This window comes from Carettochelys insculpta, chromosome 1, assembly GCF_033958435.1.
Source record: "Carettochelys insculpta isolate YL-2023 chromosome 1, ASM3395843v1, whole genome shotgun sequence".
In the NCBI taxonomy this organism is placed as follows: Eukaryota; Metazoa; Chordata; order Testudines; family Carettochelyidae; genus Carettochelys; species Carettochelys insculpta.
The window spans coordinates 60,289,346-60,317,254 of record NC_134137.1 but is presented as its reverse complement, the minus strand read 5'-3'; the positions used below and the strand labels follow the sequence as shown (position 1 = coordinate 60,317,254).

General features: G+C 41.5%; 1 protein-coding gene across 4 annotated transcripts; it reads right to left on the bottom strand.

Moving 5' to 3' along the window:
- Nucleotides 1-482: 482 nt before the first annotated feature.
- NEK3 (NIMA related kinase 3) lies at nucleotides 483-26,834 on the bottom strand. 4 transcript variants are annotated; one of them, XM_074987296.1, is made up of 17 exons: nucleotides 26,671-26,834; nucleotides 24,117-24,227; nucleotides 23,597-23,837; nucleotides 23,148-23,241; nucleotides 22,853-22,950; nucleotides 19,833-19,916; nucleotides 18,612-18,679; nucleotides 17,796-17,882; nucleotides 15,835-15,889; nucleotides 13,450-13,650; nucleotides 12,308-12,377; nucleotides 10,548-10,582; nucleotides 8,551-8,653; nucleotides 7,523-7,675; nucleotides 6,797-6,931; nucleotides 3,263-3,389; nucleotides 483-732 (listed from the first exon to the last, which is right to left on the bottom strand). In XM_074987296.1, the coding sequence occupies exons 3-17, from the start codon at nucleotides 23,711-23,713 to the stop codon at nucleotides 666-668; spliced, it is 1,494 nt and encodes a 497-aa protein (XP_074843397.1). In that variant the 5' UTR covers nucleotides 23,714-23,837; nucleotides 24,117-24,227; nucleotides 26,671-26,834; the 3' UTR covers nucleotides 483-665. The 4 variants fall into 4 exon arrangements, with proteins under 4 accessions (XP_074843397.1, XP_074843409.1, XP_074843420.1 ...); XM_074987308.1 differs by lacking the exon at nucleotides 24,117-24,227; XM_074987319.1 differs by lacking the exon at nucleotides 26,671-26,834 and having other exon boundaries at nucleotides 7,523-7,672; nucleotides 24,117-26,622.
- Between the last annotated feature and the right edge of the window lie 1,075 nt (nucleotides 26,835-27,909).

The following is a 27,909-nucleotide window of genomic DNA, read 5'->3' as shown; positions in this document are numbered from 1 at the left end:
CATACTTGGCTCAATCTAATTCTTGACCTTCCTCCCCACCCCTCCACTCTCTGATTTGCTCACCTTGATTATCTTTTTCTGATTTGTACTCCTTGCTTACTGTTTTTGGTTCTCTGTGTCTTAAATACTGAGTCTGTTCTGGTCTGGCTATGGTCTGAAGAAGTGGGTCTTTCCCACGAAAGCTCACCTAATAAACTATTTTGCTAGTCTTTAAAGTGCTACTGGACTGCTTTTTGTTTTGATAGTGTATAGACTAGCATGGCTTCCTCTCTGTTACCTTTATAAAAAGTTATTATAGTCCCTAAAACTACTTTCAGGTAAGATCGTTTCTACCATAAAAAATCTGTATTTTTAATTAAAAAATACCTTGCATATTGTCCTTTTAGTGCTACCATTCCTCACATGCCACACTGTGATCAATCTAGATAGATTGGGTATTTCTACAGAAGCATATATTCAATACTCAGATTTGTTCATTTACTTTGGGTTTTAATTTTTATTATGAAAATTTTTCTGCATTGTGATATGTATGAAATTTACACATTCAGAACTAATAGACTTGAAAACAGTTGGCTTAGCATTACAAAAATCAAATTCAGATTAGATACATTTAACAAATGTAATTTACATATTGTACATATAATTGTTATGTAATATTCTTTCAGTCACTGCATTTTGGCCATCATCTTCAATTCAGACACCCAATCTGGATCATCCTCCTCTTCAAAGTCCCTAAAAACAGATTAAAAAATAAATTCCCAAAGCTAAAATTATAGTCATAAAAATCTTGACTACTATTTTTTCTTCTCCCACAATTATCCCATATAACATGCTGAATTACAGTCAGAACTACGTAATTATAAAAGATACATTCTTTGCACCTTTATGACGAGAGAATGGAAACATTTATTCAAATTACTGCTTTCATTAGAAAACAAAGACAAGGCCCAGATCCACAAAGGGGGCTTAGGAGTTGCAATGCTGATCATCATGCCATTTAACTTTTAGGCAACTAGAAAAATCACAGGAACAATAAGCAATCCATAAGGCTGAGTCACTTACTTAGACTCTTACACAATGAATGGGGAGAGATAAGTGGTTTAGAATGTGATCTGTAAAGCCAGTGCTGTACTGTACGCAGTGAGCCACATAAATCAAAAAATGGGAAATACTAACAAGTGGAGTGTGTGCTAAGTGTGTCAGAAAGCCTTTCACAAGGCTCCTCACCAAAATCTCTTAAGCAAACTGAGCAGTCATGGGTTAAGAGGGAAGGTCCTCTCATGGATCAGTAAGTGATAAACAAGAAAACAGAAGGTAGGAATAAATGGCCAGTTTTCATAATGGAGAGAGGAAAATAATGAGGACTCCTAATTATCTATAGAATAAACCCTCAAGATATGAGCAACCCAGGTTAATGTGACTGCCGCCCTGACAGGGCTGGTCAGTTTCCTGGCTCCTGCCAGCTCCCCTCAACTTGCATGGAAATTTGAGTTATGTGGGGTTGTGCATAACTCAAGGGTTTACTGTACTTGGGCCTGTGATGTCTAACGTATGTATAAATGACCCGGGAAAAACAGTGAATAGTCAGCTGGCAAAATTTGTGGGTCATAAAAAATTACTCAAAACTCTTAAGTCCAAAGCAGATTGTGAAGAGTTAGAGGGATTTCACTAAACTAGGTGACAGGACAACAAAATGACAGATTATCTTTTACTCAACATTTAAATTTAATCCCATTGCGGAAGAAAATATCCCAGCTATACGTACAAAATGCTGAGGTCTAAATTAGCTATTACTGCTCAAGGAAGAGAGATCTCGAAATCATCACGGTTAATATGCTGAAACCATTCACTTAGTGAGCTGTAACAACCAAAAAGCTAACAATATTTGGAACCATTATGAAACAAATAGATAATGAAATGCAAAATATCATTATGACACTATATATCTCCCTGGTATGTGCACACCTTCAATACTTCATGCAGTTCTGGTCCCCCCATCTCTCAAATAAAAGATATTAGAATTGGAAATGGTACACAGAAGGGCTATAAAAATGATTAGAGGCATGGAATAGCTTCCACAAGAAAAGAGATTAAAATACTGGGCTGTTCATCTTGTAAAAGAGGGAAAAAAAGACACAATAAAGATCTACAAAATCATGAATGGTATGGAGAAACTGAATAGGGAAATGTTATTTACCCCTTCACACATCACAAGAACTATGGTCACCCAATGAAATTAACAGGCAACAGGTTTAAAGACAAACAAAATGCACAGTGAAGGCTGCCATGTGACACTGTGAAGGCCAAAAGTATAAATGGGTTGAAAGCAAGTTAAATAAATTCATGGAGGATAGGTCCATCAGTGGCTATCAGCCAAGATGGTCAGGATGTAACTCCAAACTCTGAGTCCTCCTAAACTTCCAGCTGCTGGAAGCTGGGATGGGATAGCCAGGGATAGATCACTCAATACTCGCCGTGATCTGTTCTTTACCTCTGAAGAATCTAGCATTAGTGTGACCCCATATTGCCATTCTTAGGCAAATAGAGAACTAACTCTAGGGATATCTTGTGATGTATGCAATTCTGACATTGCCAGTACGTATAAATATGGCACTTGGTAGCGACTGCACAAATTGTACAATCAAGAGGAAAAAGGTTCAAAACATAAAATATAAATGTATAAATCAAAATCCAAAAATGTCTCAAGTGTCAAAACAGCTTTTGTAGGCATTACACACTCTGAAGGGCCATTCAATAGTCTTGGGGTCAGCAATATGGAGTCTGAAAAGCCCTCTAACAGACCAGCAAGAGAGAACAGACATTCAGTAGATGTGTGGCATCTCAAGGCGCACTGCAGCCACTCAGAGGGCTTTTTCTGAGGCTCCAGTTGAGCTCATTGGCTGCACACCTCACCACTGCACATCTGAAACGGCTGAACATGCACCAGCAACAGCATGGCAGGCAGCTTGAAGCCAGGTTCTAATCAGGCTGAGTGATGAGGGAGGAGTTTCTTTCTGGGAGCAGTTAATTCGCATTTGGCTCACCACAGTGCAGCAAGTATGTGAAATATGACAGTGAAAGTACTTTGGATTTTATACTCAGAGCAATAAATGTGGTTAGATAGAGACATGAATTTATTTGCTGAAAAATGATTAAACATGCCAAATTTTCATCAGAAAATGTTATTTTTAAGAACTGCTCTAACAAATCTAAAGAAAACTACGAGAGCTGAATACAATTTTCAAGCTGTGTTAGAACATACGTGTCGTCTTCATCAGATCTTGGTTCAAGCCTGTCAGAATCCATGGTCATGGCTTCACCTTCACCATCTATTTCATCAGATGCCCCGGCTTCCTCAGAAAGTGGACCTCTCAGTAAATCTTCAGAGGCTTTGAAACAGAGGGAAACACCACAATTACTTAGCCTAACCTCACCTGAAAGCAATAAGTGTTTCAAAACCAAAATTAATGTCAACAAGATTCACAACTTCCAATGCTCCACCAGCCCCCCAAGTTTTATATATTTTTCCTAAATTCTTTCTGCAGCCCCTTTTGTTAACTCTTTCGATCAAACTATGTTCCATGAAAGATAAGACAAGTGTTACCTTTAATTCAACTGCCATTCACATACAAAACTCCTTAAAATGTGAGTACTGTACAGGGAGTATTTTTTAAATTGGAGCTGGCAAGATCTGTTGGCCACAGCTCACAACAGTTGCTAACATAATTGATCAGTATTGCTAACTCAATCAACCTGTGCGATACACCAATTATTCTGTGAAACAAAGTCTTGTTTTGCAGCATGGCTGCTTTGACCTGAACTAGCGTAACTAAAGAGTTAACTTGGATGTGGAGAGCTCTACTTAACCACAGTGAAGACAGATATTGGTAATATTCACTCTACTGCAAGCTGACCCACGCGAAGGCATTCCCACTAATTACATTCAAAGAACCTTTTTGTACTGGGTAAACTGCACCTTTTGTATTTGTAGGACTAAACCTATCCCGAGAGAGTACACATACTGCCAAAAATCAGGGTCCTTGGTCCATAAACTCGTTTATTTGTCACACAAATTAGCTGGTCTGACTATACAGCTCTCAAATTAATAACCTCTCACTGTTACCATATGAGAAATCGACCAACATCAGTATATTCATACATTTTCAAGAGAGAAGAGAACGTTATGATCAGCTAGTCTCACATTCCACATAATAGAGGCCATTTATTTCACCCATTAAATTTTGTATCTGGCTCAGAGATTTTAGTAGAGCTAATATGTATATATTTTAGAAAGTCATCCAAGCTTTATTTAAAGAGTTCACATGATAGAAAATCCACCGTATCCCTATTCAAGCTGTTCCAATGACCAGTTACTCTCATTGTTAATATATATTTTATCTGAATTTATCTAGCTTCAAACATTATTCTGGGATGTATAAACAGGAGTGTTGTAAGCAAAACAAGAAAGGTAATTCTTCCACGGCACTCTGCATTGATTAGGCCTCAACTGTAGTGCAGTGTCCAATACTGGGTGACACATTTCAGGAAAGATGTGGAAAAATTGGAGAAAGTCCAGGGAAAAGCAACAAAAGTGATTAACGTTCTAGAAAACAGGACTATGAGGGAAGATTGAAAGAACTGGGTTTGTTTAGTCTGGAAAAGAGAAGACTGAGTGGGCACATGATAACAGTTTTCAAGTACCTAAAAGGCTGTTACACTCATGAGGGAGAAGAATTATTCTCTTTGAACACTGATGACAAGACAAGAAGCAATGGACTTAAATTACAACAAGGGAAGTTTACACTGGACATTAAGAATAATTTTCTGTCAGAGTGGTTAAGTATTGGAATAAATTGTCTAGGGAGGTTGTGGAATTTCAGTCATTGGAGATCTTTAAGAGCAGGCTAGACAAAAAACTACCACCAGGGCTGGTCTAGATCAGGGCTGGGCAAGCAGGAATAGTGGGTGGGCTGCAAGAGTGGCCCTTCTTCACTTCAGTGGGCCACAGGCTGCTGCAGTCGACTGAGGTTTCACTTGCAGCTCCATGGTCCCCCTGTGTGCCTCCCTCCCCCATATCTCTCTCACATTAGAGCGCCATGTATACCTGCTCCTTCCTCTACCTCCCAGCACTTTTGGAGTCCGTGAAATGCTTGATTTGTGCTCTTTCCCTCCTCCACCCCATCCTGGAGCTGGAACCCTGTGAACAGCTGAATTCCAACTCCAGAGGAAGAATCAGGGATGGAGCACAAATGAGGTGATTTGCGCCACTCCAGAAATGCTGAGAGGGAGTGGGGAGGCTTAGGACATGCAGGGCTTTGGAGATCCAGTGAGTGAGAAGTGCTGGGGGAGGAGGTCAGCTGGGGGTCTGTGGGCTGCAGGTGGAACTGCAGTGAACCAAATTCAGCCTGTGCACCGCAGATTACCCACTACTGGTCTAGATGGCACTTGGTCCTGCCATGAAGGCAGACGACTGAACCTCGAGGACCCTTTCAATTCTATGATCTTATGATTCAACTTCCAGCCATTTGAAGTTATTGTCCCTTTACCTATAAAGTCAGAACTCTCTGCTATTGGAAATCTTTTCCCCACTTAGTATTCCTAGCTCTGGTCTATACTATCGCAGTTTAAGTTACGCAACTTCAGCTATGTGAATAACATAACTGAAATTGATGTACTTAGATCTATTTACTGCGACATCTTCATTGCAGCAAGTTACTGGCAGACTCTCTTCTGTGGACTCCACCTGCACATCTCATTCCAGAGTTGGCAGGAGAGAACTTGGTGGTCAATTGTTGTGTCTATACTAGACATGACCGATCGACCCGTCGGATTGATTGCTGCCCCTCCATCTGATGGGTAGTGTAGATATGTCCCTGCACTATTTAACATTTTCTTTAGTAAGCTAAATAAATTGAGCTTCCTAAGTCTATCATTGTCAGGCATGTTTTCCCAACTCAAATCACACTTTTAACTTTTTCCTTTACTCTTTTCTGTTTTACATATGGGCAAGAAAAGAAAGTAAGTATGAAGCCAAAACACAATCTGAATACACAGACATTGTCCTATGCTTATAGCATACAGGCTGTTCACACATTTTTAAACGAGTAGTTAAACACGTTAATAAGGCAGTCTAAAGGAGAACACAGTGTAGAATCAGAAGCTGGCACCTCGACTGCACCTAAAAATTAGCTCAACCTTGCCACCTTAGTCCAATCAGTGAAAAATTTCATGCAGTGTGTAATGTAGTTAGGTCAACTTAACTACCATTGTAGATGCAGCTCAGCTAACGGAAGAATTTTTCTGTTGACCTCGCTATCATCTCTCGAAGTTGTGGATTTACGACAGCGACAGAAAAAAATCCTTCTGTTATTGCAGTGATGTCTACACTACAGCAGTGTAGTTGCAACACTGTACTGTTCATAGTGTTCATATAGCTTGGGGACCTAGCTTCCCAAAACTCTGCCATTAGTACTAAAGCAGTAGATCTGCTAGAAGAAATTCTTTTATACTTTGCTCTTTCAGCATCCTGCCTTCCAGAAGGCTGCCACAGCCACGGACACCACAAATGGTAGGTGAAAGTGTGGGGTAAAGTAGTTATGGACAGACTTGCAGCTGTGCAGTAAGATTTCCCCCATTTATTTTTAATAGTCTAAACTTTGTTTAATAAAATTATTTTAATATACAATTGATGTGATCTTGAAAGTCAAGTATATATAAACAATGCTATATAATGAAAAACTAATCACTATGGATCTGATTTCCAGAACGTTTGTTTGCCTTCGGACTTAGGATTTACCTGGCTTATAGACTGTGTAGGTTTTAAATGCTAAGCTAATATCAGCATTCATGAGAACGTTCATCAAGGTGTGAGGAGTTTCTTTGATCCACTGCTTGCGTGGTTTATCTTCATTGTATTTTATAACACAACCACCTAGTAAAACAACAGTAGCAAATCATTAATATGCAGCAGGGTCTCAACATTCGCGAGGGTTCCATGTTGAGAACCCTCGCAAATCCTGAATTTTGCAAATATGGCAGCCACTCCCACCTATAGCCTGGCTGCCGGGGCTCCTTCCCTGAGCCCAGGGAAGCAGCAGCTGCTGACGCTCCCCACCCTGGAGCCCCTATAAGTCCTATCAGCATGAATGAGGCATTCTTTCCTGCAGTATATGGGTGTACTGTACAAGGTAAAATCTACGCATTTTTCCGTATGGAGACCGTGCTGAAGTGTTCCTGTTAAGAGCAATTATCCTAAGAGGACACAGAAAAAGTCACTGAGATAATTAGAGCCTAGGCCATATAAGCCTTTGCCAGAAGCAACCAGCACTTGAATTACAGGCACATTAGTTGAAAACAGAGCACCCTTACTGATATGGGTTTTTTTTTTTTGTCATTATTGGATCTCTCTTGCATAATGCCATCATTTTCTAAAAATCATTTTTACAACATTACGAAGGCTGCACATTTCTTATCTGAAAAGAAAAATAAAATTCCACTATAAATACATTTAGGCTGATCTTACTGTTATCCTCAGATGCAAAGCTGGAAGAAAGCAAGGGTGCATTTTCCAGGACATTTAGCACTGTATTGGATACTCCCCTGTCCCAACGTTTCCTGTGGGGACATGGTAACTCAGCATTCTTTGGGGGGACTTCACAGTTTTCTGATGAAACTGCTATGAAAAAGAAAGACAATTACTGGCTTCTAACACGTTTCTGTGCTCAAACCGAACGCTATGATGAGTAATAAATTACTCTAGCAACACAGATTGGACACTTAGGGTCAAAATTTGGACTTAATGAAGTGGGTGTAGCTCTAGTTTTGTTTCATGTGTTTAGTTTTACTACATCAGTTGTTTTCAAAGAATCAACTTTTCTAACATTGGGGACAAGACTTTAATCTGAAATATACAATAAGAATAGCGTGACCATATCTCCCATGGTCACACATGGGATATGGGGGGAGCACCCCCCCCCCCACTTTCCAAGCCTCAGGGAAGCATCCAGGACAGAGTAGCTGGGGTGCTCCCCCCTCAATTCCCTGAGCCTTGGGAAAGCAGCAGGGAAGGAGCAGCTGGGGTGCTCCAACCCCCTTCCCCAAGCCTTGGGGAAGCAGCAGGGAAGGAGAAGCCAGGGTGCTCCAACCCCCCTTCCCCAAGGCTCGGAGAAGCAGCCAGGATGGAGCATCCGCACTTCCCCCTCCCCCAGCTAACCTGCCAGCTCACTCTGTAGGAGAGCAAGTACTGACGCACAGTACATGCTCTCCAGCAGGCAGGTGTGCCTGTGCAGCAGGAATGGGACAGTAAGTCCCTTTTTAAAAATAAGTCGGGATGCCTTTTTGGTGTCCCAAATATGGGACCATCCCACCAAAAACAGGTCAGATGGTCACCCTAAATAAGAATCATTGTACAGCAGCTCAAAAACGTGCATGCACGTATACTGTATACAGAGTATTGTATACTATGCATCACATATTTAAGTTAAAGACGTGGAAGTATGTACAGCAGATCAGGATCACTAACTCATAAGTCTTGAGGTCATTATACATTACCCTCTTCACCAGCGCCCCTTTGATCTAGTGTCTTCCCACTCAAGAGCTTGGTAATGTTCTCCAGTTCTGAATTGCTACCAGTACAGCTTTGATCCTCATGTTGCTTTACAAGGTAAAAAGTCCACATGAATCATTATTTGTATTGTTAAAGCAATTAAACAATAATCCTTGCAAGTATTTTTTTGCTATATTTTGAACAAAAATACTAGTCAAGATTTGTAAGGTTAACACCACTGACATCAAACCAGCAAGGGCAAAGTACTTCCTAGAGCCCATTTCATACTGCATGACTCTTCTTGACAGAGTCTAGGGCTTGGTCTGCAGTAGGTGGGGGAGTGAGTTACAGACAGGCAAATCTAGATACAGCAATTGCGTAGCTAAAATAGACTTAACTGGCTGTCCCAAGAGAGGGAGGTCGATGGGAGAAACTCTCCCGTTGACCTCCCTTATGCATCACAATAGCGAGGAGTACAGAGATTGGCTGCCGACCCCAGATGGTTCGATTTCGCGCATCTCTAGCAGACACATGAAATCAAAATCTGTTCATGGTTGATCTTCCCCATAGTATAAACAAGCCTAAAGTTTCCAACACCAAGCACAAGTTTATTTACATAAGGGTATTTATCTTATAATTTTTTTAAAGCAGAAGCAATGTAATAGAGAATGAATGGATGCAGTCACTGACCTGGAGAACAACAATGGACAGCCAAACAGGAAGTTAACAGATTGATATGCCCAGTAGCCAGGGGAATGAAATGAGGCCTGTTGGCAACATTTGTCTTTGGTATTTTGGAAAATGAGATCACTGGGGATTGTCTGAGCTCTGCTAAAATTTGCTCAGAAGTGATCTTTCAGTCATTTATGGTTTAAATTTAATTTAATTACCCTCACCCCAAATGAAGCATGAGCACTAGTTCTCAGTGAAGATTATGTCCAAGACAAAGGCTGTGTCTACACTACCCCTCCTTTTGGAAGGGGCATGTAAACGCAGCAGATCTAAAATGATAATGAGATGCCTCTATGTATGTATGTATGTGTGTGTGTGTATACACACATATACATACACACACACACACACACACACACAGATATGCATCTCATAGAGCTGGAAGGGACCTTGGAGGTCATCTAGTCTAGTCCCCTGTCCTCTTGGAAGGACCAAGCACCATCCCTGACATTTATTTTCACTGATCCCTAAATGGCTTCCTCCAGGATTGAACTCACAACCCTGGGTTTAGCAGGCTAATGCTCAAACCACTGACTTATCCCTCCCCCTCATTGGCACCTCATCTGCATAATAGTGGCCACTCGCCAGATCGAAAATGCTGCTTTCAAAATGCAAAACAGTGTGTAGAGGAGGTTCCTTCAAAAGGAAGCCCCGCTTTTGAGGGCACCCCATCTACGTGGCCATTTTCCACTTCGAAAGCAGCACTTTCAATGTAGGGAGTGGACACCTTTATGCAAATGAGGTGCTGCATATTCATATCAGAGCCTCATTAGCATTTTCAATCCACTGCCGTTACATGCCTTTTCCGAAAAGGATGGGCAGTGTAGACACATCCATAGTGTTTCTCCTGTGGCTAGTTCAATATTTTTGTTTTTAAAGCAAATGGACGTGTGTATTTTTACCCACTCTGCTATAACTCAAAACAAACAGGAGGTATTTTCGTTAAGACCAAAACCAAAATCCCTCTCCTGGCAGGAACTAAACATTGAAAACCCAAGCCCCTAAGACAAAATTAAAAAAAAACAAAACATACTCTCAGCTTCACATATCAGAAAATGTTACAATTTTAACTGTAGCAGATGTGGAAGCACTCCCCACAATAATAAATATGGGGGTGACATATTGATATAAACACAGTCACAATTCATTCCACTGCTGATCTAATAGCCTACTGATTATTAAGGAATACACTAAATAGTCTGTAACAACAATTTGGTATATAAGTTATTTCCTAAAATAAGAATTATATTTTTCACATTTGCTTACTTACCCTGTTATCAGAATGCCCACCTCTTCTCACAGCTCCTGCTCAATTAAAGGACATGTTCGAAAATTAAATCTACGGTTGTGATGGGAAGCTGAAGTAAAGTGGTGCTCATGAAGGTAAGAAATTAACATCAATAAGGGCAGGCCTACACTACAAAAGAAATTCGACCTAAGATACATAACTCCATCTATGAGAATTGTGCAGCTGAAGTTGACATACCTTAAGTTGAATTTCCAGTGCGACCCCACAGTGGGAGGTCAATGGGAGGAACTCTGTCAACTTCCCTGGCTCCTCTGACCAGAGAGGATATTGTGGTCAATGGGGATGCTCTCAGAGTTCATTTTAGTGAATTACTACTAGACCCGCTAAATTGGACCCAGGAAGATTGACTGCAGCAGGATCTATGTTTTGCTTAGTGCAGACAAGCCCTTAGTCAGAAATTTTGAAGGAAAATTCTGTGAAAACTTCTTCACTGTTATGACAATATACCTCAGTCCCAGCTTGAGACACTTCTGCTATTCAACTCCCCTGAGGAAAAAAGGAACTGTTGATTATCTGTGATTATCAGGAGGTTTTGAGTAGTGGGTAAACATCCACAGGAAAAAATATCACACAGGGTCTGAGACAATCTCTTTAGAAGTGAAAGGCCAGTGAACTAACCTGCTTGGACATCAGTCTATCATAAACACAAACATGGCTCACCTTTAAAGTAAAATAATGTAATTTCTTGAAATTTCTTAATTTTTCAGGCTTCTTTAAAAAAAGTAAACATATATATTTTAACACATATTTGCTCTCAGAACAGCAGTTACAATGACTGTACAGCAGTTTTTCCACTACACTTCTAAAAGGAAGGAAGTAACACATAACACAACCATATGTACATTCAAAAACTGTTATTTACGTAGGACGTAATCTAGGAAGGTAGGAAGCCAATGGGAAAATTCCTGTGCTTGAATTCTGCAAGAGCAGGACTTCACTGAACTAGAGCTTCAGAACATAGAATGATACTATTTTCCTTAAATTTATCACACAAAAGCAAAGGACTGCTTACAAACAAAATATGTGGCACATAAATGTTTCCCTCTTGTGCCAAAAAATATCAGATACATGTGTTCCTTATGGTAAAAGGTAACCATCAAAATACCTACCAAACTCTGCTGAACTGTACAGTTCCCTGACTCAAAGATACAGTAACCCTTTGAAATGTGCGATTTCGAGTAATGCTTAATTTGCATTAACATGAGCACAACTCAAAATCCCACTCCCCTCCAGCCCTGGTTCAATGCCCCCAGCCCTATGCGGCCCCGGTTCAACCCCCATCACCACCCATGCATGGCTCTGGCTCAACCCCCACCCCCCCCACACGGCTCTGGCTCTGGCCCATTAGCCCTCACACACAGCTGCAGCTCAACCCCACGTCGGCCCCGTTTCAAACCCCCCGCCAGCTCACCAACCCCATGCATGCTCCCACGACCCCAACCTACCACCAGGCTTAACCCTCCCCAATTGCACCCCCAGGACTTACCTTTCAAAAGGAGCTCCAGGTGCTGCTGCTGCTTCCCCAGCTACAGAACATGTGTTCCGTCAGGGGAAAAAAGCCGCCCGCCCCACCCTGCACCCCTCCAACTCGTGAAATTCCAGTTACACAAGGGTGCATGGGAACACAACCCTCGCATGAATCAAGGCACTACTGTACTGTATTTCATACTCACTTTTGATACATATTAAGTCAGTTATAAAGTTATTCTGTTAAAAATTACCTTTTATTCTTCCTAAATCATCTTTGTGTTTCTTGGTTTCCTCTGATCTTTGTCCAAACTCAGTTGTCATCTGGAAATCGTACACAAAGGCTTTCAGATTTTTTAACAAATTTTGTATTAAAAATATAGCTTAACCAACAGGAACAAAAGCATCCTCTAGTTAACAATAACTACACACTATTGATTAAATCATTAATGAACAACAATGTTTTTCATTTTAAAAATTCCTCATCAAAACTCACTTTTCTGAAAAAACTATAGGTGTGCAGTGTTCTGCGGTTTTGTATTGGCTCACAATCATCTGATTGTTTTGGCCAAGATCCTCAAAGGTATTTAGATGTCTAACTCCACTTGATTTCAATGGGAGTTATAGGCTTAAACACTTGAGCTGTGCCTACACATGCCTCCTCCTTCCGGAGAGGGCATGTTAATGAGTCACTTTGGAAAATGCTAACGAGGCACTGGCATGAATATGCAGTGCCTCACTGGCATAATGGCAGCTATGCACGATTCAAAAGTGCCGCTTTTGGAACGCATGCTGCCCTGGTAGACAGGGGCCTTTTGAAAGGAACCCCTTTTTCCTACAGGAATCTATGTCTGTCCAGAGGAATTTACAATCCTCTAGGAAGAAGGGACTTTCGAAGCCGGGGAGGGGGGTCCTTTCAAAAGGCCCCTGTCTATCTGGGCAGTGTACGTTCAGAAAGTGGCACTTTCAAATTGCACATGGACACAATTATGCTAATGAGGCACTGCATATTCATATCAGCGCCTCATTATCATCTTCTGAAGTGCCTCACTAACATGCCCCCTCCAGAAAAAGAGGCATGCGCAGACGCAGCTTTGGAGCATTTAGGCCTTTGTGATTTCTGGATCTGTTATCTTCATTAGCTGCCTAGATTGTAAGCTCCTCTAGATAGACATAGATTTTGTATAATCTTAAACACATTACCACAATGATTTCTCGTTTGTAAACTTGCATTAACAAAGAATGGTGATTAATTCTGAACATTCTTTAGACAGATCCCAAAGGTAATTTTTCAGTAAATAAAGACATGATAATATTGATATTTGAGTTAGCCTGTAAAATGCAGGCCCTACTTTAAAATTCTGTTAGTGGGAGACAAAATAAAAGTACACCATACCTCTTCTGGCAAACAATTTTTGATAAGTTTTGCTAAGCAGCCTCTTCCAAGAATAGTGCTGGCCGATGGACGGTTCTTGGGATTGGTCTTAAACATCTGTTTTATTAAATAATGTAGCTCATAGGAGTACTGTGAGGGAAGTGGATTGTAGGATCCTTTACATATCTTAAGGATGAGATGTTTCCAGCTTTTGGCTTGAAACTAAATTTGAAAGAAATTAATGTTAAAGCCTTGAAAGCAAATGTGAATGAAAAGAAAAACTGACAATGTAAGAGCAACATTAACTTTTCATTATTTTTACATTAGTGCTTATTATGTAACTGTATGGCCAATGAGTTTTGAAAAACATCAGGTCTCAACTGCTATTAGGGCAAATATATAACCTTCTGCTTTTTGTCACTTAAACAGGAACACAAATGTTTTAATCAGTCGGTCTGTACTACCTTTGTGAGCAGTATTTCTGGTAATAACATAATAGTGACAGTTTATTCTTAACGTTGTAACTGTAATGATGGAATAAATAAAGTCATCTAGACATGGAAGTCCACAAACAACAAAAATTTTGAGTTCCACTTTCAGTCTACTGTATGTTCATGTCCCATATAATCTAATACAGTGCTTTTTTGTGCAAAAGAGGAGCTGGTACTCAGCCAGCTCCCAGCCTCTGTCCTATTGGGGTTCCGCAGCTGGGGCTGCTGGCAGGTAGAGGTCTGGCTCCTGGACGCTGCTGCTGTGGAGTCGTTGGGGGATCTGGCTTCATGAGGGTGCTTCTGTTCCAGTCCCACAGTGTGAGCTCCAGCTCAGGCCCCACACTGCTCCAGGTCCAGCCCCACACTGCTACAGGGCAGCAAGAGCTCCACCTCCTGGTCCTGCTCTGCTGTGGGGGCTCTGGCCCAGTGATGCTGTGGGGCCAAAAGGGGCTACAGCAGCCCCATAGCTGGGAGCCGGCTGGGGCATGTAGCCTGCTGGCATCCCCACCTGAGGGATCCCTGGCTTTGTGGGGAGCACTGATGCAGAGGTGTCAGTAATCAGTGTCAGCACGTACCACCACAAAAAAGCCTAATCTAATATCATCTGTAGTTATACTTGGGCTGTCAATTAATCATCGTTAAGTCTCACATTTAAACTATACAATACCAATTGAAACCATACTAAATTTTTCTACAAAAGAAGCTCTGTGCACAGATAAATTTTATGTTCACTACTAGGTCTCCACAGGAACAGCATAGGCAAAGTTTGCTATCACATCAGTGGCATCGTCCTCATACAACCGAGATTAAAATCAAACCACATGAGTAAAGCTAGCCAATGAGTAAAGAAGCAAGCATCACCCCAGCTTTTGTAACAGGAAATCATGCCTCACCAATCAATTAGAATTCTGTAAGTGTGTTGGAGAGCATGTGGACAAGAGTAATTCCAATGGATATAATGTACATGGACTTTCAGAAAGCTGTTGACAGGGTTTCTCACCAACGGCTTATAAGCAAAGTACACCCACAGCCCTTTTCTCTGCCCAGTCTCCAACAACAGAGCTATGAACCTTGAGCTCCCCTTCCCCAAACCCGTTCTATCCCATCCATCCACAGCCCTGCCCATGACTCCAACCCATTTTGCCCCTTCCTCTTCTACCCTGATTCTGCCCCCAACTCACTCCTCTATGACTCTCCCCACATTACAGCCCTGGGAGCAGAAAAGCTCTGTGGCCACACTACGGCTCCAGCGATGGAGGGAAACGGTTTTGGGGGGCCCCCAAGTTGGCCAGGTCTGCCACGGGCTCCCCAGTCCCAGTGGTGTGAGGTTTATGGAGGCTTAGCCTCCCCAAGCCTCCATTGTGTGCTGCCCCGGAAGAGCCTGATGAAACAGGGAGCAAGTTTAAAACAAACCAAAGAAATACATCTTACACAAAACACAGACAGTCTGGGAACTCACTGCCACAGCATGTTGTGAAGACCAAAAGTACAACTGGTTTCAAAAATGAATTAGCTGAGACTGGATGACAGGAATGAATCACTCATAACTGTCCAATTCTGTTCTTTCCCTCTGAAGCATCTGGCAAAGGCCTCTGTCAGAAGACAGGATACTGGAGCAGATGAGCCATTAATCTGACCTTGTACTGTCATTTTTACACATTTAACAAAACACTCATTGCACATTAACTTTCTACTTGTTGCCCATCATAATAATTTTTTTAAAATGTAGTAAAATTCAGTGAACATAGAATACTTTGAAACAATATATGCATAATTACCAGTTAATTCACCCAACTAAATGTTACTGCTAATGAAGTTTCAGAGTTCATTAATACTTAATACTTGAAAGTCAGATATATTATATATAAAAATAAAGCAAAATTAGAATGGTTTTAATACAAATAAGCAGACTTACTGGATGTTTGAGAGTGCAGAGCTCATATAAAATGCATCCCAGGGACCACATATCACTAGAAATATAAATATAAGAAGTCAAGCATACAAGTAGGTAAATTATTACAATTCAATGTCATATTTAGCAGAAGTTATGTTAATCATTCAAGAGTTCAACCATTTGCAAATAAAAACACATTTGACTTAAAAGTAAACAGAAATATTTACAGAATAGAATATAAAACTGCATGTGAGAGACCCTAACAGTATCCCAGTGCAAGAGGGCAGCAGGTTCCCTGATATCTGGTATAGAGTTTTAGGTGGCTTAACCAGTTCAGTGTGCTCCAATTTATTAATATCATAAACTGTATCTGATGTGTGTCATCAAAAGTATCATTGGAAAACTAGCTGGAACACTGATCGTTAATATTTTTGTGTGGTGTATGTACAGTAAACACTCAAAGGACTGTACAAACATAAAGGAAATATGGAACTAAAATGTATTTACCAGGCAAGTATGGGGAGAGGGTAAACACCAGAAAAAGGACAAGTCTGGTGTAACGCAAGTCTAGTAAGAAGGGAGACATCTGAACTGGAGTTTATTCTCAAGTTCAACACTTTGCGCTTAGGTCTTAAGAGAGAGAGAGCAATTACCTTACGCATTAAAAAGACAGCTTCCTGGTCTTTGATATTCATAATGACCTCATACAAGTCACTTAACTTAACAGACACTTGCAGTAAGTAATTTTCTTCCCCTTCTTCTCCCCCTCTGCGCCCCCTCCTTCTGTTCTATGTAGCCAATTTGTCAGTTTTCACTTCATTTTTTTTAACCTCTGTTAAATTCTCATTGTGCCAGCTTACTTTCATCAGAACTTCCAGATCCGAAGAAGTGGGTCTGTCCCATGAAAGCTCATCACCGAACAAACTATTTTCTTAGTCTTTAAAGTGCTACAGGACTACCATTAGGAGAAGGAACCAGCATGAAACTTCCTTCACCAGCAGGATCCATGTCTGCTTCTTCATCACTTGAATTACCTTGGGCGGGGGAGTGTGTGTGTGTGTGTGTGTGTGTGTGTGTGTGTGTGTGTGTGTGTGTGTGTGTGTGTGTGTGTGTGTGTGTGTGTGTGTGTGTGTGTGTGTGTGTGTGTGTGTGTGAGAGAAACTTCACAAGAATCTATGTCAAAGGTTCACTTGACTATAAGACAGAATAGAAAAGAACCCCAAGGTACCTTTCACATAAAAAGGTAAGGTAACAGAGCACTTAGTGTCTGAGGAGAGATCCTGACCGGAGCATGACAGGGGACAAAACCGTATTGCTGGAAGGACGTGTGGTACAAATCTTATCTTCAGCAAGAATTTTCACTGTTATCTGCTGTAACCATTCTTAACTCTATTCTTTATGTTGAACTCACTGAAACTCCTTTCTCCTTTTGTTAACAAATTTGTTTTACTTTTGTTCTAACCCAGCCCAGCTCTATGTTTTAATTTCCGAAATCGTTCAAAGGAATAGTATGGTTCACCGGCTCCTTAAAAAGACAGAGCACACAGCTTATCACTTTAACTGCTACTAATAGTCACTTCACTTCAAACATGCTCGACATTGCCAAGTACATCATTTAGGAAAATCTGAATAAAGGGGCACGTCACATCCAGAGGGTGGGGAGAAAGTTCAAAAATCCAAACACACATGGAGAAACCCAATCTCACCTTCAAAAAAAAAAAATCTATCTATCTATCTGTGAGGGATAACTTGTGATTTTTGAACTTTTGGGTGTAACAGTACAGCACTTGAAGTGCTCAAGTGAGGTGTAATTTATGCTTTCCCATCTGAAAGTTGAGATAATCACCCCCAAAACACTCCCACAGCCCACAAGAACAAACTCTAAACCAGTTTTCTTGATATACCAAGACATTCTACAGCACAAGTGTTAAATAATACATTGCAATAATGTATCTGCTTTTGTTTGCTGATTAAGTGCATACCTTTTGTTGTTGTATGGCATGTTCTCCCATATTTCTGGAGGTACGTAATAAGGAGTTCCCACAAACGTACAAGCATAGGCCATTGGACTTGCCAAACAAAAAAGAAAAGCCATATGAGTAGAAATGACACAAGCTTCCGTGATCAGGACCGATCTTACACTTATGAAGTCCTATGCAAATGAGCACCCCCCCCCACCCCACACGGCTTCTGTTGGGGCTCGAGACGTCCCTTCACCCTGTCATCTGGCTTGTTCCAGGAGGGGAGGGGAAGGTTCCCTTCCACACCCCACCCACTTTTTGCAGGGCTTCTTCCAGGGGCCTGGGGCTTGGCATGTCCCTCCCTCTCTCCATATGGCTTCTGCTGGGGGCCTGCGGCTCAGGGATTCCACCGCCACCCCCCCCGCCCCATGTGGATTCTACCTGTGCTCAGGAAGCCTGAGGCCAGAATAGAGCCACAAAGGCTAAGGGGTCCTCTCTGCTCCCAGCTGGCAGGAGAGAACCCTCACTGGCTGAGAGGAGTACACAGGAATAGAGGGCACAGGGAGAAGGAAGACCTGCTGCTGCCTGCAGGACACAGCAGCTGGAGGAAGGAGGCAGAAGGTAACCAAGAAGGCTGCAGTGGAGGTTGTAGGACCATACTTACGCATACAAATCAACACGACTGCATAAAGCACTTCAAAATTTGGTGCCCCAACTTTTCAGGTGCCCTGTGCAGTTAGGTATTTTGCATATACCTAGGGACAGCCCTGTCTGTAATAACTGAGCAATGGCAAAACATAGTTTAGATCACTGAATTCAGGGGCAATATCTACATACTTTTTAAGAAGACGTGCAGATCCAAAATCTCCCAGTTTTACTTTTCCATTCTGAGTGAGAAAAATATTCTGCATTGTAAAAAAAAAAAAAGAAGTAGGAATTTCTATACTTAAAAATTGTTTTCTAACAAATGTTTCTGCATCACGCAGTCTATAGATAATATAGTGAGGGACATTTTAGAAAGGCTATAGATAGACGTCTTATTGTCACTGCAGCAAAATGAATCTTCATATTTTCCCCGCAAGGAAGGTAAGAATTATCCTTAATTTACAGGGGAAATTGAAACAATAAATGGCTTGCCCAAGGCCAGAGTCAGTAGCAGAAGAAGAACTGAACTTTAGGATCTTCCTAGGGTTACAATTAAAAAAAAAAAAAACAACAGCATTTACCAACTCACATTGTACTAATGTGTTATAGTATATAAATATACCGTGAGTTGGTTATATACAGATACACTCCCTCTCAGGGGTGTCCTCTTTTTGAAAGATCAAATATGATAACCCTACATTTTACACATTCCAGTCCAGTACTCAAAACCACAGTCACACCCCTCTTTCTGAGTTAACTACCCTTTAGAGCAGGTGTGTGCAAAGTAGGGGGTGGGCTCCTTGGGAAGTGGCATGAAATTTCATAATGAGGGAGCAGCATGATCAGCTGCCAAGTGTCAGGGTCATCCATCTCATTAAAACGTTGAAATATGTTACTGTTTTTCTGAATGTATATTCACATTCATATACTAGTTAATAAAGTTTTTACATTCCACAGGGTTGTTTTTGGTTTTTTTTTATTTTCCTATGAACATAAGAGAAATTTCCATCACTTTAGACATTAGGTTGGGAAAGCCTTGTTAGTTGCAAGGACAAAAAGTGGGGCCCAACAGAAACAGTATGCTCACCCCCGCTTTAGAAAGGAATGGGAAAGAGAAGATGAAAGAAGATATGTGCAGTGTTTGTCCTTCCAGTTCTATGGCTTATAAAATTAAATTGTCTCCGATTAGCCACAAGCAACATTCGGGAATAGAAGCAAAATAACAGATTTTAAGACTGCAGATACTTTGAGACAAAGTTTCATGTGAATGAGTTATAATCCTGACAGTTTTATTAATCTAATGAGCTCATGCTGGAAGCAATAATTTAAAATGAATTGCAGCATTTGGAGACTAGACTATCCCAAGAGCTGTTGGCAATTTGTAATAACAGCCATTACAGTTATTCCAATCACCTTGGACTTGATATCTCTATGCAACACACGTCTGTCGTGAATGTGCTTCACTCCCAGGCACATCTGTACAAACCAGTGAAGTATCTGAAAAAAGTGACTAAAATTATAACAATATATTTGCATCTGTTACACAAACTGAATTGGTGGAATGAAAACGTATAAGATAGAGCAAAAAACAAATGTACGCAGTGTCAACAGCCTTCCAAGATGGGAATTAAAAGCAAATCAGGCATAAATTTTAGGCCACTTCCCATTAGACCGTGGGATTTAGCTGCTAATATATGACATTTCAATGGGTCAAGTAAACCACTCACTACCAGTATACATAAAGGCTGGACAAAGACTGCTGCTCCTTTAAGCCATTTTTACATTTAGGGTGTGTCTACACTAGCCGGCTACTTCGAAGTAGCTGGCACAATGTCGAAATAGCACGCATCGTGTCTACACGTGCCGTGTGCTATTTTGACGTTAGGCGGCAAGACATCGAAATCACTATTCCCATCCGAAGATGGGAACAGCGCCCTACGATGTTCAAAGTCGAAGTAGGGCGTGTGTAGATGATCCGTGTCCCGCTACTTCGAAATAGCGGGGTCCTCCATGGCGGCCATCAGCTGAGGGGTTCAGAGACACTCTGTCCAGCCCCTGTGGGGCTCTACAGTCACCGCATGCAGCAGCCCTGAGCCCAGGGCTTCTGGCTGCTGCTGCTGCTGCAGCTGGGGGTCCATGCTGCATGCACAGGGTCTGCAACCAGTTGTCGGCTCTGTGGATCTCGTGCTGTGCAGGCCGAGTGTGTCTGGGAGGGCCCCTTTAAGGGAGCGGCTTGAGGGTTTGCTGGCCCCTTATTTCAACAGGGAGCACTTGTGTGTGTGGATGCTCCGCACTTCCTTCAGGGACAGCTCTTTTCGACATTTCCTGTCGCTACTTCGACGTTGAACATCGATGGCACCAGCCCTGGAGGACGTGTAGATGATATGTGTCGAAGTAGCCTACTTCGATGTCCTTCGAAATAGGCTACTTTGATGTAGTGTGCTCATGTAGACGTAGCCTTAAACTGTAAACTAGACATTATATTTTAAGAGTAAAACATATGTTAAATGTTTTTGTAGGGTTCTTAGAGATGCTCAGCCATCCTACAGAATTAGATCAACATTTCCTGACCCTGTAGTTTTAACTAAAAAGATGCCTCCAAAATGTAAAATCATCACTATAACAAAACAATGTGTAAAATGAATTTGGGTGGGGCTACATCATTACTTTATATTCAGTTAGTACTTGGCCTTATAGAGACCTCCATTTGTATCACAGAGGCTGTGTCTACACTAGCCTCCTTCTTTGAAGGGGGCATGGTAATCAGCCTGAGCAGAGAATATTACAAAGAGTTGCGATGAATATGCATCACCTCATTAGGCTATTGTCTCCACGGCAACTTCGAAGTGCCGGCAGGCCGTGTAACCACAGGTACTTCAAAGTACCAGCACAACTTCAAAGTGCCCTTCCTCTCACAAATTTTTGGGAGTAAAGGCACTTTCAAGTTGCATGGGTACTTCGAAATGCCTGCAGCTACACGGCATGCCAGCGCTTTGAAGTTTGCAACTTGGAAGTTGCTGTGGGGAGAGTTAGCCTAATGAGGTGATGCATATTCATCGCATCACCTTGTTTGTATTCTCCACTCAGGCTAATTACCATGCCACTTTCTTTGATGGGGGTAGTGTAGATACAGCCAGTATTTCATTCACTTTTTATTTGCAGTACACCCTCAAAATTTGGCTTCACTGTCCTTCAGATTTCATTTTAATTTTCATTAGCTGCTTGGCAGCAGAAATATAAATCTCACCATGTTTTTCATAGCAGTATCTTGTTTATGTTCAGAGTCTCTCAGATCACTCAGGTTTATTTTGTTATTATTTAAATTGCCCCGTCTTACCCATTCTTCAGACAGAAATCCTGCCAATGTCATACATACATAAGAATTTCTTTATTTAATCTAAAGCAGTTTTGTAGGGTTTTATATATTTTAAACTTGTTTTATACGACATTGGCTGCTAGTGACAAAAGCAGCCTTCAAAGACAGTTCAGAAGTAGCTGAGAAGAGTATATCTACTTAAAACCTCAACCTTGAATATGCTGGGCCTGGTTCGCCAGTCCTAGACACTAGGCTAAAGTGAGTATCAATCACTCCCATTCTGATTTGCTAGCATTTTACATGCACTTTCATTGGTGCCAGTGACCATAAGGTGCAAGGCAATGGAAAATGAGGCCTGAAAGTGACAGGCCTCCCTAGTTTCAGAAGTCTCAGCTACTTCTGAATTTAGATGTCATCATCTACCAGCAGGTGCAATCACATACAATTGCCATTGGCACTACTGTTTACACATAAATACGTAGATGCACAAAAAAATCCCCTGTGCTGCTCTTTATATAATCAAAGCATAGAACTACTGCTCCTGAAAGTGACACTTTGACAATCAAGTCTGCCACACTTGGGCTGTGTCTACACTACACAAAACTTTGAAGTTGCTTACTTGGAAGGTATACTTTCAACTTCGAAGCTGAGCGTCTACACACACCCTACTTCTAAATTAAACTTCGACGTAAGGCACTACTCCATTCCCAGGAATGGAGTACGGACTTCAAAGTTCGGCTCCCTACTTTGAAGTTAACTTCGAAGCAAGGCAAAAATGCGTGTAGACTCTCTGCTGGCTACTTCGAAGAAGTGCCTAACTTCAAAGTTAGTTCATAGTGTAGATACACCTTTGGTGCAGTATTTATCAGACATATTGCCATTGCTCTCCAAAGAGCCACTGTTAGCTCTGTTATTCTGGGGAGAAGCAAGAGAGGAAGACAGTGGCATCACATACCTTACCCAATACTAACAAAGAGCATACTTACAACACTCTTCAACTACCTGGTACATCAGTTATGAGAATCCTGCTCATTTTCAATACAACATTTGATAATCATCAGTTCACATGAAGGTGTATTCTTATGCGGCTGGCTTTAGTTTTGTTTCTTTTCCTTACCGTATCTTCAGGAAACAACTTTCCACTTTGATATTTAATCTTTTGCATTAGATCTCCATCATCACAATATTCCATCACTATATACAGATGTCCATCAGCTAAATTTTAGATAATTTTAAATTAGTCATTTCATTATCATGATAAATATATCATTGTTATTATACTGCTCCAACTATATCTATGTTTAAATACATAACATATAAAGAAAAAATCCAGACCCAACAAAGGCTGGCAAACAAAATAAGAACTTGAAGTCTAAATAATACAAACAAATTCTGAAAACCTACATATTTACCTTCAAATGATTCCTTATAAGCAACAATATTTGGATGCTTCATTTTAGCCAACAAAACAGCTTCCTTCCTAGAGTTCTGTACACCAGATGAAGACTGAAAACATAGGGATAATAAGTATAATTATACAAACATTGCAATAATATTTTCATATATACTATGTCATTTTCAAAGCCAGATTTGCTTTTGAAGCCCTAGACTTCAATTTATTTTCTTCAATGGCTTTAAAAAAAAAAAAATTCACTTGGAAACTTTAAAACTCCATTCATTACTATAAAACCAAGAACTCTAGGAGTCAGGCACAAGTTTGGAGGATCTGGGCTTACGTTCTGAAATCCTGGTGTTTCTCAAGAATACTTTTTGCCTGCCTATGATGGCAGGTATAGTGAGCTTTTAAAAGCAATTACAGCATAAGATGAAAAATACAAAGAAGGACAGTATAAACGTTTACCTTGGGAAGTCTTATTTCCTTCATTGCATATTTGTAGCCACTATTCTTATGACAGACTAAAAGAGCTCTCCCAAAGGATCCCTCTCCAAGTACTTTTAACACAGTGTACTCTTCCATTGTTTGTATGTCCACGCCTTATACGTTTCCTTAAATGTCATATATCTCAGAGATTTCTTCCAAACTGTATACTGAACTCAGATAGGTTTTGAAAAATTTCAGAAGCTGTATTCTTGTATACTATCTGTATCATACAAAATGGCAAAATAACAACAATATGCAATTATAAGATTATTGCAATGACAACTGCTCAGAATTGCACAAAAATGAATTTTTCTTCTGCGCTATTACGACATTACTAAGAATAAGGTATTCAGAAAATTATACTATAAAGCAAACCCATGCTAGGGTAGTACTTTGTACATGTATTCCATTTTGTAATCAGAACGCTCAAAACACTCTGAAAACATGAATTAATTTCCATAGTACTCCTCTGATGTGCTTAGACATTACTTTTACTTACCATCTTCCTGTACGTACAACTTTGCAGCTGGAGTCATAATTCCAAGCAGACAGGTTCACAGGCAGGGAGATATGGAAAATATTTTGCATAAGCAAAATACATTGTGTTGCTCTGTGTGTATAAAGGGTTAGTGGAATTTATTTTGGATGGCCTTCATGCCCCCACTAATTGACTAAATAGAAATGAATTGGAACTTTTTATTGAGAGGAGCCACCAACCTGCCAAGTACCTTTATTTACTTTCTTTACTGAGAGAAACGTATCATTCATCAAGCCTTTGTATGTATGTGCAGACATGTACATATGTGCTTGCATGGTTTGATGAATAATATTTCTCTCTCAGTAAAGTAAATTTAGAGTTTTAACAAATTAATAGCATGTCTTAATAAAAAGATCCAATTCAACCTTGCTCTAAAGACTAGTAAATCTGTCATTTTAAAATTAAAAATCCAAAAAAGAGCAAGACATGGGACGTGTGATAAACATCAGTAATGGTGAACAGTCACAGAGAGGTAGCCGTGTTAGCTTATATCTTCACAAAACAAAAAAAGCAGTCATGTAGCACTTTAAAGTCTAACAAAACAATTTATTAGCTGATGAGCTTTCGAGGGGCAGACCCACTTCTTGAGATCTGGAAATAGTGCTGAGATAATGGGTTACAGAGAAAACAGATCTCACATATCACAGTGTACATGGTATGTTACATTTCCTCTTAATGTAACTGTAGAACAGAAAACTATCAGCAAAACTATTCAAAATAAGTCATTTCGGCAGAAGAGGCACAAGAGATTGCCCTTATTCATGTCCCTCTTAGGCTTAACGTTCTTAACTCCAGTGGCAATGGCAGCAACATCAAGTGATAAATCATACCTCATGATTTACAAAGGGCACACTGAAACACAGATCACTTAAGTATCCGACAAGGACAAGATTACCCAAGTGTTGAGAATAAGAACCTCAGAACACATTCCCCTACGAACCTTCCCCCTTGCTCCGTCAATTCTAAGTTCATCTTCTGAAAATACATTAATAGGTTTTGTTTTTAAAAGAAGACAGGCAGAGAGAGAGAAGGAATACACCAATATTACAGTCAAACATAACTTTGTTAGTCATGTGATCTTTATTTTCTGTAATCCCTCATCTTTCTTCTTCACCCTCTGCTGCTTGCAGTCATTGGTTGATGCACATATCTCATTTACATCTTCAACTGTCTTTTTGATAATTTTGTACTATCCACACTTACGGTGCTGTATAAATATTTAATAATAAAATGGTAATGTATATTTGCTCAGCAATCCCATGTTGGACTCTGATTATCACTTGCATTTTTCTTTAACATATTTAATTGAATGACGGCCTTTTTCTGACTCCATTTGATTGGGGTTGCAATGTCAGTTTTTGCTGCCATAAGCAAATAGAAAAGCTTATAAATATTGTGAAGCTTCTCACCCTGTATTTTCCTGTCCTAGGAAATTGCATGTACCTTAAAGCCAACTATGATAAACACCTTTAATTCAAGAGGAATGATGTTGTAACACACATCCCAAACATCAATGCAAATTTTATATGCTATAGTCCTTACTGTCAACTTCTATAACAGTCACAAAATCTACCCTTCATTTTGATTAAGGATTTAACAAAAACACTAGTGATATTTATTAGATGTAAAGCACATTAATCAAAGTCAGACAATGAGAAGTTTGAAAGGTTAAAGGATAAAGCCTAAAGTACTTTCACCCCACATAACTCTCACCCTCAGGAAGTTTTTCTGAAATTTCTCACCAGAGCAAGCGCCAGTTTGTGCTCACCAGGAGCTCTTGCATAAATCAAATACCAGCATTTTAAGGCTTGGTCCATAAAACCCTCTAAGCAAAATGTGCCTGCACAGTGACAGCAGCTGGTAAGCCATCTACACTAGGTCTTCTGACAGTGCTCTATCTACCAAGGCTGTGCCAGTATTAACATTAGGACAGACAGGACGCCACTGAGGCCAGACCTAGACTACTGGAGAAAGTCAACCTAAAATATGCAACTCCAGCTAGAAGAATAGCAGGAGTAGACGTACCTTAGGCTGAATTTCTGCAGCATCCCCACAGCAGGAGATAAACCAGAGAAACTCTTTTGCCAACTACCCTTCCTCCTTGCAACCAAGTGGAGTATTGGAGTCCAAGGGGCTCCCATCAGGAGTGGATTTAGCAGGTCCTGACTTGATCAGTTAAATCGAACCCCGGGAGATCAATCTCCAGGTAAGTGAAGACAACTCCTTAAGGAACAAAAGGGATAGAACAATAAAACTGTAACTACACTCAGAAGAATACCCATTGTTAGCGATGGGCACCAGCAGTATATATAGTTCAGCTGTTGTTGAAAACAGCAGAGACAAGACCAAACCTAGGGCAGGTCTACACCACCTGCTGGATTGACGGGCAGCAGTCGATCCAGGGTGTGTGTGAATTGGACAGAGGCGGCTTTCGGCTAGCCCAGAAAATCAAGCGGGTGTGACGCGCAATGAGATTATTAGCACCGCTGGGAACTCCACATGTGGACACTCTTACTTCAGATTAAGTGTCCGCCTCCCCACCAGCTTCAGCCTTTGTTCAGCCACAACAGCGCGCCGGCCCGCGTGCCAAGCTACGCGCCTGCACCTGCGCAGATAACGTAATGCCCTGGGCGCGGCGCCGTACCAGCCGGCCGAACGCTACAGACGCAGCGTCCCCCTACCCCGTCACAAGGCGGGGTCCCCGCTCCCTCCCTCTCAGCCTCCAGGGCGGCCCGCGTGCTCCGAACCGTGCTGGGGCCGCCCCCCGAACCTGTGGCCGTCGCAGCCCGAGCACCAGTGAAGAGCCAGGCTCCGCCCCTCTGCCGTCATGGGGCGGGTCGGCCACGGGGTCATTTCTATGGTTAGCGGACAAAATCCATCCAAGGAGAGGACGTGGCAGGGTGAGTGTAGGAGACGCAGACGCACGAGCAAACAGGGAGGGCCAAAGTTCTTCCCCGATCATGTAAGAGATCAGCGCCGCCTGCTGCTTGAGAGGCACTGGTGTCCCCGAGGAAACTACCCGCCCCACACGCCTTTCATCCAATCACCACCCCGCTTTCCCGGCGGCCAGAGCTTAATCTCTGTCTCCATACGTGTAGGACTCTATCAGTGCCCTCTCCCCGAGAACGCTGAATGGCAAAATTCAATTTCACTTAAGTGCGGTAAAGTCAGTGTACTTGGAGCTTTTTTGCCCCTCTACCTGTTAACTTAAAGCAGCCACAACTGTCCAGACTCAGCAAGAGAGTGTGGAATAACATCAAGTTATACACACAGACCAAAATGCAAGGCTACAGAGCCTGCATCCTCAGCACCCTCCTTTACGGCAGCGAGACTTGGACCCTGTATGCCTGCCAGGAAAAGAGGCTGAACGTCTTCCACTTGCGCTGCCTGAGGTACATCCTTGGAATATCATGGAAGGACAGAGTGACCAACACCGCCGTCCTCGAGCAAGCTGGAATCCCAACCATGCACACCCTCCTCAGGCAGCGGCGACTCTGCTGGCTTGGCCGCGTCCACAGGATGAATGATGGAAGGATCCCAAAAGACATCCTGTATGGCCAGCTAGCCTCTGGCAAAAGACCTCTCAGACGCCCCCAATTGCGCTATAAAGATGTTTGCAAGAGGGACCTCAGGGAGGTAGACATCGAGCCGGACAGCTGGGAGGAGCTGGCAGACGATCGCAGCAGATGGAGGCAGGGACACAAGGGCCTTCAGAAGGGTGAGATGAGGATCAGACAGCTACCAGAGGAGAAGC